Source organism: Malaya genurostris, chromosome 2 (assembly GCF_030247185.1).
Source record: "Malaya genurostris strain Urasoe2022 chromosome 2, Malgen_1.1, whole genome shotgun sequence".
NCBI lineage: Eukaryota > Metazoa > Arthropoda > Insecta > Diptera > Culicidae > Malaya > Malaya genurostris.
The window spans coordinates 136,525,459-136,539,382 of NC_080571.1; the positions used below are offsets into that span (position 1 = coordinate 136,525,459).

General features: G+C 33.5%; 1 protein-coding gene across 1 annotated transcript in view; it reads right to left on the minus strand.

Annotated features, from left to right (window-relative positions):
- LOC131432090 (uncharacterized) overlaps positions 1–13,156 on the minus strand; it is a 278,579-nt gene extending 265,423 nt beyond the window's left edge. The window contains exon 1 of the mRNA XM_058598159.1: positions 12,424–13,156. Coding sequence (XP_058454142.1) covers positions 12,424–13,031 — 608 coding nt within the window. The 5' untranslated portion in view covers positions 13,032–13,156. The remainder of the gene's footprint in view (positions 1–12,423) is intronic.
- Between the last annotated feature and the right edge of the window lie 768 nt (positions 13,157–13,924).

A 13,924-nucleotide genomic window follows, 5' to 3' on the forward strand; every position in this document is an offset into this window, starting at 1 on the left:
GAAGTACCTGGAATAGTGGAACTCACTACACTGAGAAAGATGGCCTAACCGATCTGAGAATTGTTTCATTCTGTAGGTTACACTAGCTCATGCACTAGCTTTATTGTTTTTCAAAAATCATACCAAATTGTTTGAAGAATATCTATCCTTTTTTGTATGAGAATAAGATAGATATGAGAAAGGCATCATTACACCACTAGGTTGATAAAAACAGGAAATTTCATGAGATCCTACTTTTTCTGAATTGTAAAACAAGTATATGATAGATTTTCGAATGGAATTTACTAATAGAACATTGAAAAAAATTTCGCATTCTATACATTCCGAAATAATTCTAAGTTAGTGAAATATAAATTTTAATATTCTATCGACTATGGTTGATGGCGTTTAGGATAGCCGATAATTTAAGATTTATGATTTTGCTCTTGATTGCTTGTAAAACAAAAATCAAGCAATGTATTATTTTTAAATTGTAGTTGTTTTTTTTTTGCCATGGGTTAGTATATAAAATTCTTATGTTTTTACGTTCTATTTCATATTGTGCCATTGAAATTATTTAAAATTTTTGTATTATCACAAAACATGTTTAATTAGGAAAATTCAAATTCTACGTCTCTATGTTTTGAAATTTTAAAATTTACTTCTCCCTATTGCATAAAAATTGTTTAAATCTTTTGTCCAATACAAAAAAATAATTTTTTTTATATTTACCAAAATTTTTAAGATTGTCAGTGAAATTCAAGTTTCAGTTTTTTTTGTAAATTTTGTTCATAATAAATTTTCAACTAAAATAATAAAAAATATATGTGATAAAAGTATACTTTTAAATTAAAAGTTTTGTTTTGATTTTGTTTGGCAAAATTTTCCCAATAATAGAAATTCTCTGTATTTGTACCAAATTTCTTGAGATTCTTTGAACGGATATATAATTTTGTTCAACAATACATTGTTTCTGGTAATGATTCCAATATTTTGGAGTAGAAAAATGTACACGTCATCACTTTAATTTTGGAGTTATATACAGACATGTAAAAAAATATGAAAAATTCATAAATTCATCGATTTTTTAAGGTTTTCTTTTGATAATGCAAGAAAGGTAGTTGGGCGAAAATTGTAGCTGGTATCACTAGCAATCGAATGATGTGTGAAAATATATGGGTCATTGCTTTGAATTTCGAGATATTTACGATCATTGTAAAAAGTCTTACCTTTTCTGAGGTCATCTATCTACAGTTTTCATTATAACTTTGGGTAGACAACCCTATTTTTCGTTTTTTTTTCAGTGCATTTTATTTCTGGAAGTAGTACCTTTCCAATGGTGAACAAATTTCGAAAATCGGTTGACTAACAACAAAGTTATGACTCGGTGAAGTTGAAGTGTTCAATATTTTCTATGCGACGTTGGTTTTTCTTTACCAATCGTCTGCTACAAAGCTTTTGAATCAATCTACGAACTTCACAAAATTCGAGGGTGTAAAATTTATTGAGATTCGTTGAAAAACAGCTGAGCCATGACAGCTCATAGTTACCGTTCCAACTTATTTTCAGGCTTAGTATTTGTTAATAGTCTTCTAATAATAATGCAACACCCGTAATGCCATCAGAAAGGTTGTCTATTACTGCAAACTTTTCCACAATTTTGAATAACTTGTCATGGCTCCGCCATCTATTGTGTCAATCCTCCAAAGGATTAGTGGTTCGAGGCTCTTTAGAACACTTTAGTGATCATTCCACAAACTTATTTCAAATAATGGTTTACTTCACTTTCCATTGCTCTGAGCTTTTTTATTATTGCGAGAATATAATTTTTCGTCAGATTTTTTGATTTGAAAAGCTTTTGGTACGTGCTCTTGTAGTACAAAGGCCAATGCTTCTACTTTCTTGAATGTCATATAACATATATGTTCTTTATGTATAGTGAGCAAAATCCAGTGCACTGCACTGTACTCTGTGAGATGAAAAAAAAAACAATATTTGTGTAAGTGTTGTATTAAGAGTAACTTTGAAAGATTTTGCAATTTTCGATAACTCATTGAGGGAACCTGCATAGGTTCGCCCAGTTTTGCTAGGTAAGAAGAAGTTGACCAGCGGAATGAATCGTCTTGTCTCACCTGCATGTCGACGAATATTTTCACTGGTTGAAATTCGAATGACCAATGGACATCATGTTAGGCAAATGATACGCAGACAAATTTTGTGCGCAATTCCCTTTTTTGCAAATTATATATCTGTATATACCTGTTTTTGTAAGTGTAAATAAATCCATCGGATGACAGTTTCGGTTTACCTTTATTTGTTAATAATATATCATAAGTTTCCGACCTGCCATTCCGACATTCAGTTACGCAGCACGAAAAATGAATAATTCCAAAGTAGATTTCCTACACTGATAAAAATTTGCACGATCGATCCATATGTAAACACCACTTCAATATAATATGCTATTTCATATCAATACATAACCGAAGCGATTTATTTCAAGATTTCATGTGCAAATTCACTAAGATGCGAGATTAGATTATTTTTCACTTAACTTTGATGTGTTTTTCCTTTGGATGTGATGTGTTTTGCTTTTGAATCGAACTACATGTGTTAAACACTTCATTTTCTAGTGAGAATGAGTATAGCACAAATGTATGTGCAAAACACTTGATTCGGTCAACTCTGTTTCAATTGAAATCTATGTAGAAAACTATGTGACATTCACATCAAATGCATATAGAATCTAGAGGTAACGATATATCTGATCATTTTTAGGTGCATTTCATATAAACGTGGCATGATTTCCACTAAATATCAACAGTTTTTTCACTCATTTTATGAGTTAAGTGTTTATTTTCATGAATTTCATGTGTTCTACAACCAGTGATAGATCGAACGCTTTGCACATGATGCTAGCGTGCAAATTATTTTCAGTGTACAGCGATTTATACTTTAGCAATTAAAGATTGACCCTGCTTATTTCAACAAAAAATATGAAGTGCAATTACGTAAAGTGATAGTGATTACCAACAATTAAAAATTTGGGAATAAACAATTTGCATCATTTTGCTACTATATTCCATTATCGACTTTCAGAGCCGCATACATTGCCTCGGCTTAACCCCGGCGGTTAATATGGTTTAACAGTTGATATTCATTGGATATATGCCATTCAAGACACCCAGAACTCACCAGTACATTGTATTTGACTTATTATTGTATTCTATCTTCCGTGATATTCGACTTTTGGTCCCTTTTGCCTTTGTCGTGTATTCGACCTTATGGTTATTCGACTATTTGTAAAATTCGACCTTTCGTTACAAGCGACGTTTTGTTGTTTCGACTTTTGGTCGTACTCGACCATTTGACTCATTCGGCCTTTTGTTCTTTCGACCTTTTGTTAATCTACATTTTGTCATTCGACCTTCTGTCATTCGACATTATAGTGTATATTCTATTTAAATTAATCTGTCAACTATGCCCGTTTTGTTAGCCTCACAAACCCACACCCACGATGTTGTCGGTAGCTGGTGGTTTTTACAACTATTGAACTTTTAAGCAATTTTTCAGAAATAAATGTTCATTTTTTCATGGTAAAAATCCTAATAATTTATTACCAATATTAAAAATAACAGCTCTGGTATCTAAATGTGATATGAGTACTACCAGACCCTGTCAGCTTAGAGCGAAATCAATTTTCAGTTCAGCAACGCCATTGCACGGCATCACATTCAACAATTCATGTCAATTGCATGGGTGCGCAGTGCTGCTATTTTGGCGCGCATGAATTTGACGTTTCTCTCCCCTACTTCTATGTACGAGATTCGATGCGGACTCGCCTGAGGGCGCCATGTTAGCAAAAAAGGATGTTGCCAATGATTTTTTCGGGAAATGTGAGAGCTGGATATCTTGTTAATATGATGTCTTTGGTACTACACTACATTTTATCTATGAATCACGTAACTTTTACTGGATTATGCATTAAATAGTTTCCATCCAAAGCTACTTGAAAAATAGGATCTAACTTCAGCATCTGTTATTAAAAAGTAGTAGGGTGGAAAATATTCACATAACTTTTCACGTAACTATGATGTGATCATTTTATTTTGAATGAAGAAGAGAAATGTTTTTCTAGACAAAGATGCCAAATGTCAGGTCTGGTCCTAGGCACGAATGTCGAAACCCCTTAAATAAAATTGTTCATTTTTTAGAAAAGCTATTGTGCAATAAAAAATTCTCCTCGTCAACGTGTAAACATATTTATGTGAAATAAAGATGGTTGGGTGCAATTTCTTATACCCGTACCCGAATACAAATAAAAAATTTTACCCGTACCCAATCGGGTAAAATAGCCGAAACCGACCATCTCTACCGTATACTACTGTTTCTGTATACATTTATCCAGATATCCAACTAAGTTATAATATTTTATTTTTGCTCATGTGTCTTTTCTAACAAAGATGTCACGGTCATTCAAAGAAAATATTTTCTTATGCGCCATTTAATGATATGCTTCATAATTGACATTCCCATTATCGTGACAGGAGATTTCAATGTCGACGTAAGTAAGTCAGAAAACGCCGATTTTCTTGATTTCATGAAAAAAAGGTATTCGTATGGATTTAGCTACTCATGCTACACAAGCAACAACACTTGGTGGTTAATGTCTTGATTTGACATTCACTAAGAGCATTCGTGCATCATGCAAACAAAATTGCTCTTATTTCTCGTACCACCGGCCAATTATCTCGTTGATCGAAGTTTAAGTTTAATGACTTTTGAAGGATTGTGAGCACTCGTACATTGCTAGTGAAATACACCTTAAAAACAAGACCGATTTTCGAACAACCAAAACCAAAACAAAACCGTTTACCCTGTAGTTCCGGAACCGGAAGTAATATCCACAACAAATTTAGTAATTCCGCATGAAACTGTAAGACTTTTCCTTTGAACCTGTAAGTTTGTGAAAATCGAAGTTGGTTTGTTTGCCAGCAAAAATTATGACCTAAAAATTGGAACTGTTTTGAACCTAGTTAAACCTAGACTTACTATCTCATACTCTTTTTCGATTAATTCAATTAAACGAAATCTAACAAACGAAGCGAACCTGCGTTTCTGTTACTTCTGCATATGTAAGTCAAGCTAAACAGCATGAGTCAGCAGCATAAAACACCGGCACGGTATAACTGCACTACCCGATGTGAGAATTTCATATTTTTTCAAATAAATTTTAATTAATTGACATTCGTTTATTCTCTCGGGCATACTAATTATTAAATAGCTATAATTTTTTTCAATCGCAGCACCGTCTTTTACCAATATTACACACTAGTAGCATACATTTATAACCGTTTCGATTTCTTCATATCGTGTACAAAATAGAACAAAGCACGCATCGTTTGTTTTGTGTTTTCTTCTATTTTCGGTGTGGTACATATTGTCATTCTATATGAGGAACTTTGACACTCATCGCCCTGTAACTGCGGAACCGGAAGTCGGATCCAGATGAAATTTCACAGTGGCTTTATAAATAATATGAGCTTTAATTCAAATCAAGACATGTGAAAATCGGTTCAAGCATCGCAGAGAAATGGAAGTGAGTTCTATTTTTTAAGTTTTTCTGCACCAGTTTAGGTGCTTCCGGAACAGGAAAAGGGGGGACCAGTATGACCGAATTAAGCTTTTGTGCCCACAAACTCACAATCTCTGCAAACTAGAAGAATTTATCAGACAGTTTTATGGGATTTGTACCTGTTTTTGACCATCGTTTGTAAAAAAATACTCATGAAATTCGAAATTTTACACCTATCACACTTTAGTTCCGTAACTGGAAGTCGGATCTGGAGAAAATGTTCTAAAAATTTTTAGGAAACTATTAGACTTTTCATTTAAATCTTAATTTGGGAAAATCGGTTGAGTTGTTTCAGAGAACATTGAATGCACACTTTTCCTCTAATTTTCACATATTATCATGGAACTCCGGAACCGAAAGTCAGAACCAAATAAAATTCAATGACCATTTCTGAAAAAAGTGAGTGCATATTTTTTGTGCATATCACCCTGTAACTCCGGAACCGGAAGTCGGATCAGGATATGTACATACATACACACATACACATACAGAGACATTTGCTCAGTTCGTCGCGCTGAGTTGAATGGTATATTAAATTCGACACTCCGCACCTCGGTTAAACGGTCGGTTTTCACAGTGATTGCATAGCCTTTCTATATGAGAGAGGAAAATAGCATTTGAAACCAAATTTCTCAAAGAATCGGCAAAGGCAACTCAAAAATATCAAATATTAACTGGAGTAACATAAATTTGAAAAAGTTTCAATTGAATTTCATAAGCTTTTCATTATTTTCTGTATTGCTTGCACGCTGCTGTTCCGTATGATGGTGGTGTGAGAAATGACTCGAATTATTGCAACACTGGTTTTGGTGTTGAAATAATGAGTTGAATGCAATAAAATGGGTATTATAAGAAAACGTTTATTTTTTTAAAATAACTGACGTTTATAATGCTAGTAATATCCAACTATGTTTTGCTCAATGTATTGATGCTAGACAGCCTACTGAATGAAATGAATACAAGCCAAGTTCGTTCATTAAGAAGATTGAAACACATAACACTCATATAACCTGGTACCAGAATCACAATTCAAAAGTATGTACGTTTATGGAAAATTTACTTGGTACAGTTCGTTGTCTAGTGAATGTCCAGTAATACCTTATTTCAATATATACGGAAAATACTTGAATATTTTCTTGTTTCAATCGTTCTTTAGAAGGAGCTTTCTACTGAACTCAGGCATATATTGTCAGCATGTTAGTCAATACATATACATATAATCTTCATGTTAGTTAATTATAAATCAAATCAATAACATTCTCTTTTTATGTGCATTCAAAACGTGTGGTTAGCCCACTGCGCTCAATCACTGAAAATATTCCTGGCTTCGATGTGTTTGTTCTGCCTGTTATGCTTTGTGCAACTCAAGCGGTTCAAGTTTTGAGCGCATTTTCAGGCCCTACATTTCACCTTAAAAGGGCTATCCGCATTGGGCCGATGCGAGCTCTCCAGAGCTGTGTGCATGTGCAGCTCGGTGATAGCCGAAGCAGAAAAAAAAGTAAACACCGGAGAGCTCGGATCGGTCGGATCGGCCTAATGCGGATAGCCGTTGGTTTGATTGTAAGGGATGAACGTAGCTTAACATATTGTTGACAACAACGCCACCAAAACAAAATGCGTATATTATAGTAGAGTATATTCGCATTAGGTTCTATTGGCACTGGGTCGAACAGACAGATCAAACTTACCCGACATTCGTGTTTTGGCATTAAAAATGACTTACCTGATGGATTGATAAAATTTAACAACCAATGGATTCAGAAACAGTCAACTTAAGCATACTATTAAAAATTGGTTTTTATCGACGTATGTTTTCACGAGCCAATCACAGCATGCCATCTTCCGTTTGATTTTTCTCGTACGGCCGACAGTTTCGATCGTTGCTTACACTTTGAATTTCATTTCAGGCTGAAAACCATTTCGTTAATTGCAAAGTTTTTTTCAGTGTTGGGATATAACTATCGAACCGGAAAAAATAACCATGCTCTCGAGTAGGGTTATTTTTGACAGCAATTTCTCGAGTGTCAGATTTTAACCAAAAGTTAAAATCATCCATGAAATGGTTAACAGCCTCAGTAGCAACTTCTTTTTCAGTGAACGTGGTTAGACACAATTAACTATCTTTCAGCATAAGCCCTTAGTTAACATTATTGAACCAAACAATAATCATGTAATATAATTAAATGATTAGAAATATAATAATATAATTAAATGATCAGAAAACGCTGTTCCTAAAGAGTAGGCCCAGAATTACCGCAATTTTAAACACTTCTAACTAGGTGATTTGAAGATGGATTGATATTATTTCTCGATGAACATTCGATTAGGTTCTAACTGCAAATGACATTATTTTTACTTTCTCTTTCGATTATCACGGTACTTTTAACAATTCATCTCTCTAATTATTTTCAAAAGAGAATAACCTATACTGTCATATTTAAATCTGCATGAAAAAAACATCTAAAAATACAGAAAAAAAATCATAATTGAAAAAGAAAAAAAAATGGGTTCGACGAGAAGTTTTCAAATTTGATGTTTCAAGTCACTTTTAAACCAAAACTGGCGACTCCCACTACATGCATGATAAATGCAGTTTATCAAAATGTAGAGATTGGTATCAATTAGATTACAGATTTATGATAAGCAAAACCGGGAAGAAATAATTTTCTTTAATTTGGCATTCAAAAATTATATGATTATCATTGAATAGTTCTCAATTTCAATTTTCTATAGTTTTTTAAAGAAGTAAACCAAAATATATAAGTTCTAAGAAGTACATCCGCAGAGAAAATAGAATTCCGTAGATATGCATCCTGCTTGGAAATTTTATCATTAGGCTTGTCGTAAACACCAATCTGTTTACCCTCCCATAGTTGGTGGGCGTGACGGTATTGGAAACATCATCAGATACAATCAATTAGTGATACAATTTAATATAAATATGTCTTACAACTTTTAGCTTCATTATTGAATTTAATGCTGTCCTCTGCATTTTAAAGCTAAGGCGGTGTGCCTTATTAAATGTATCGTTAAACGCAAAATAATTAAATTTAATGAATGAGATAAGGAAAGAGAAATCTTCACGATACATTCCTTTTGTGGAATTTGGTCTTTCTGTTTCAACATACTTCGCAGCCGATACTTAGTGTACATAATCATTGCATGGCTAGTACTATGGATTCTACTGACACTAAGAATCCTTCCAGGTCGGGACTCGAACATACGACAACTGGCTTGTAAGACCAGCGTCTTATGCATTGAACCGCCAACCCGGGCATGAGATATGGAACGACTGGTATAAAATGTTGACCTCATTACTCTCCAACAGTTAGAGAGGTCAGTAGGGCTTATATGAGGTATGTTTTATGTTTCATTTCCATACTACCGGCTTTTATTACAAAACACGACCGATTGCGATGACATTAAAAATGCAGTAGTTCAAGTTCAAACAATAATTAAAATTTATTAATGGAATTAAAAATTAAAGCTTTCTCTTCCCAGGACCCAGATTGAGTTAAACCGATAAGGCTTCTTTTTTCAATCAACAGTTAGGCCCAAGTTTTAAATTTTTTTATTTGTTTATTAATTATTAACTTTTTTCATTATATTAAATTACATTAACTTTAAAGGTCGTTTTATGAAATCGCTTATTTGAAAACTAAGGAAAAGACGCACATTTCAAGTCTTGGACGAATTTTTGTATCTAGATATTACAGTATAGGTTGTTGAAAAAAGGCTCGTTTTTGAAAACGCTAAATACGGGTCGAATATTTTCGAGTGCTTTACCGCACAAAATAGTCATGTGAAAAAAATTGGATGGCTGATTTTGCGTGGAATGCCTTATATATATATATATATATATATATATATATATATATATATATATATATATATATATATATATATATATATATATATATATATATATATATATATATATATATATATATATATATATATATATATATATATATATATATATATATATATATATATATATATATATATAAGGGACATTCCACGCAAAATCAGCCATCCAAATTTTTTCACATGACTATTTTTTTTCGGTAAAGCACTCGAAAATATTCGACACGTATTTAGCGTTTTCAAAAACGAGCCTTTTTTCAACAGCCTATACTGTAAAATCTATCAAAGATATCAATCAATCTTGACAAAGCTTCAGAGTGGAAAGATCAATACTTTCAGAGCAGTGAATTTTTCAATTACGACCCGCACGCGCGGAGCGTACCGCAGCGCAATTCGCTCGGATACGGGCTTAACTTGTCGACACATGTCGCGCCACTGATCGAATCCTAACTTTGTCAGTTTATTGTTAGCAACGTTTCAGGCAGAAAGCGAGTAAAATTGTGACACAGGATCTACGTGAGTAATAAAATAATGGTGATATAAAGTTTTTGTACAGTTGCAATTTTTATATGATTTGGTTTTTCTAGTTTACAACGGGTCCTGGGAAGAGAAAACTTTAATTTTTAATTCCATTAATAAATTTTAATTATTGTTTGAACTTGAACTACTGCATTTTTAATGTCATCGCAATCGGTCGTGTTTTGTAATAAAAGCCGGTAGTATGGAAATGAAACATAAAACATACCTCATATAAGCCCTACTGACCTCTCTAATTGTTGGAGAGTAATGAAATCAACATTTGTTACCAGTCGTTTATTAAATTAATTCATTAAATTTAATTATTTGGCGTTTAATGATACATTTAATAAGGCACACCGCCTTAGCTTTAAGATGCCGAGGACAGCATTAAATTCAATAACGAAGCTAAAAGTTGTAAGACATATTTATATTAAACTGTATCACTAATTGATTGTATCTGATGATGTTTCCAATACCGCCACGCCCACCAACTATGGGAGGGTAAACAGATTGGAGTTTCTGACAAGTCTAGTGATAAAATTTCCAAGCATTATCATGCATGTAGGCGGAGTCGCCAGTTTTGGTTTAAAAGTGACTTGAAACATCAAATTTGAAAACTTCTGGTCGAACCCATTCTTTTTTTGCTTTTTCAATTATGAAATTTTGCTGTATTTTTAGATGTTTTTTTCATGCAGATTCAAATATGACAGTATAAGTAATTCTCCTTTGAAAATAATTAGAGAGATGAATTGTTAAAAGTACCGTGATAATCGAAAGAGAAAGTAAAAATAATGTCATTTGCAGATAGAACCTAATCAAATGTTCATCGAGAAATAATATAAATCCATCTTCAAATCACCTAGTTAGAAGTGTTTAAAATTGCGGTAATTCTGGGCCTACTTTTTAGGAACAGCGTTTTCCTCATCGTTCACTGGTGAATCCAAATTATTAGTGAATTGCAATGCAGTGAACACCCCGTCACAAACGAACACATATTTGGCAGCATCACACTACACACCGACCAGATGATTTCTGGTCGAGCGGATGGTGAGGCGAATTTCAACCATTTTTATTGCCAATATTATGCTTCATAAGACTATATAGATTTCTAACCATTTAATTATATTACATGATTATTGTTTGGTTCAATAATGTTAGCTAAGGGCTTATTCTGAAAGATAGTTAATTGTGTCTAACCACATTCAGTGAAAAAGAAGTTTCTATGATTATCTTCATAACATAACTTTGAACTGCAAGCCACCGTTTCGCATGAAAATGAATACAAGTTCTTCAAATTAGGTACGAAAAATCTATCGCCGATAGTTTTAAATTGGCCTGCTAGTTCCCGTAGAATCAACAGCTGATCGGTACTCGATATACTCAAGTGAACACGGTGTGTAGCAGAAGGAAAATGACATTCACACACACACACAAATGCAACTATCCAGCAAGCGAAAAGATATAACTCAGTTATTTGTTTCGTTCGCAGGTAGCCAACGACTGAAGTAAAAACTGTAAAATGGCAGAAATTTACAGATTCTTGTTTGTTCGAAGAGTCATATTAAGGAGAATTATGGAGTATTTTTTACGCGTAACGCGAGAACCTCCTTTGGCAACCGAAGGTGAACTGCTACTGAGGCTGTTAACCATTTCTTGGATGATTTTAACTTTTGGTTAAAATCTGACACTCGAGAAATTGCTGTCAAAAATAACCCTACTCGAGAGCATGGTTATTTTTTCCGGTTCGATAGTTATTTCCCGACACTGAAAAAAACTTTGCAATTAACGAAATGGTTTTCAGCCTGAAATGAAATTCAAAGTGTAAGCAACGATCGAAACTGTCGGCCGTACGAGAAAAATCAAACGGATGATGGCAAGCTGTTATTGGCTCGTGAAAACATACGTCGATTAAAACCAATTTTTAATAGTATGCTTAAGTTGAATATTTCTGAATCGATTGGTTGTTAAATTTTATCAATCCATCAGGTAAGTCATTTTTAATGCCAAAACACGAATGTCGGGTAAGTCTGATCTGTCTGGTCGACCCAGTGCCAATAAAACCTAATGCGAATATACTCTACTATAATATACGCATTTTGTTTTGGTGGCGTTGTTGTCAACAATATGTTAAGCTACGTTCATCCCATACAATCAAACCACACTGTCAAAAATTAATTTCTTCAAACCCAATATAAACATAACTCTAGTCTAGTATTCTCTATAAAACAAGTAATTTGACCTCGATTTGAATAAGAAAACTGAAATTGTTGTTTATTACAGCATTTGCCAGCGAGCTAGAACCAAAATTTTTGGCAGTATGCAGATGACAATCTTGCCACCCGGGTGGGTGTAAGTTGAATTTTTCATGAACAATATTGTCAATCGCTCTATTGATAATATACCACCGGTATAAAATTTCTTACCTGTTTTCCAAATTTGGGTGTTTATCCTTCACGATTGCTCGATGACGTTTGCAAAAGATGAGAAATGCATTCATCGGACGTCTTGCGCGGTGATCAGGTGTAAAAGAATTTTCAAACGATCGCTTTTCGCCACCACTTATTTCAAATCCTGACTTCACATTGCAACTGTATATTTCAGCGAGATTGTCTTCAGACACAAGATTATCCTCAGAAAACGAATCGTTGCCACTTAATTTTAGTTCATTTGCTGAATTTATATTCGACGTGTTAGAGATAATAATAGACTTCGTTTTAACTGATTCATTCAAGAAATCTTTTTGGACGGTTATACTTTCAGCGGCACTATAAACCGCGTTGAATTCTTTGGATGAATCACGTCCATCATTATTAGCAAATAAGTTGTACAAATTTATACTTTTCTGTAATGCAAGTCCACTCGAATAAGTAGTTTTAGTTTGATGACTATTTAAAAAGTAATTCCGGTTTACTGATGCCGTATTATTGTTGACGAAAAACTTTTGATTATTATTGCCATTTTCTTCACTGTTGCAGACTATTTGCTGCTGTTGACTTTCACTACTGACGCTGTTTATCATGTTGAATTTCATACGTCGTCTAGGCAAAACATAAATATGTGACTCAACATTTCGTGATCTTCAGAAGGTTTTCAGGAGGTATTCTGGTTTGTACTATAAGGATCGTTCAAATGAAACGTCCATGAAAATTAGTTGTGCTAGAAAATAAAGACCTATCAGAATAATGTTTGAGTATATCAACACCTAAATAATATTATAAATAATGTTCTTACTACCCAAAGCTGAGAAATCAAAATAAAACAAGTTATAATCCAGTTATTTGACAAGTAGCTGCACACTTAAGATCACAGTATATCACGTGTTTTTTTAGAGGCACAATATAGTTTGTGTTAAGCGACTCTCCTCTTGGTGACGGCTGTTATTTGGAAAAGTTTGCGAAAGTCCACGAGGGAGGACATGGGGTTAAAAAGTTGATCTACGTGTTAATGAATGGTCTCTAAACTGTCAAATGTTATTTGAATGATTGTTTTCTTTATTTTTTTAAATTACTATTTATTGGAATATGAGTTAAAATTGAATTATTAAGATTTAAATTGGGTGCTCAGCCACAAGTGGTGACTGTTCAGCCCTATTATATATATATGATTTGGTTATTACCATGAGGACATCATTTGCTTCCACAATTCTGAGATTTTTGTGTAGGGAAAATTCTAAACCTACTTGTATTGTGTAATAGGGAAAAGGAACTTATATACTAACTTACTAACTAATACAGAGAGCGAATCGATTCAATTGAAGATTGCATCGATTTTTGTCGGAATTTGCTTATAATATTATGTGACATCTTATGGTTCTATATTTGTGAGTCTGTGTAACTCATTTGTACTAAACCATGGAGGACGCTTCAAAATCATTTTCAGAATTTTATTCTGAATCCTTTAAAGCGTTTTCTTCCTGGTGGAACA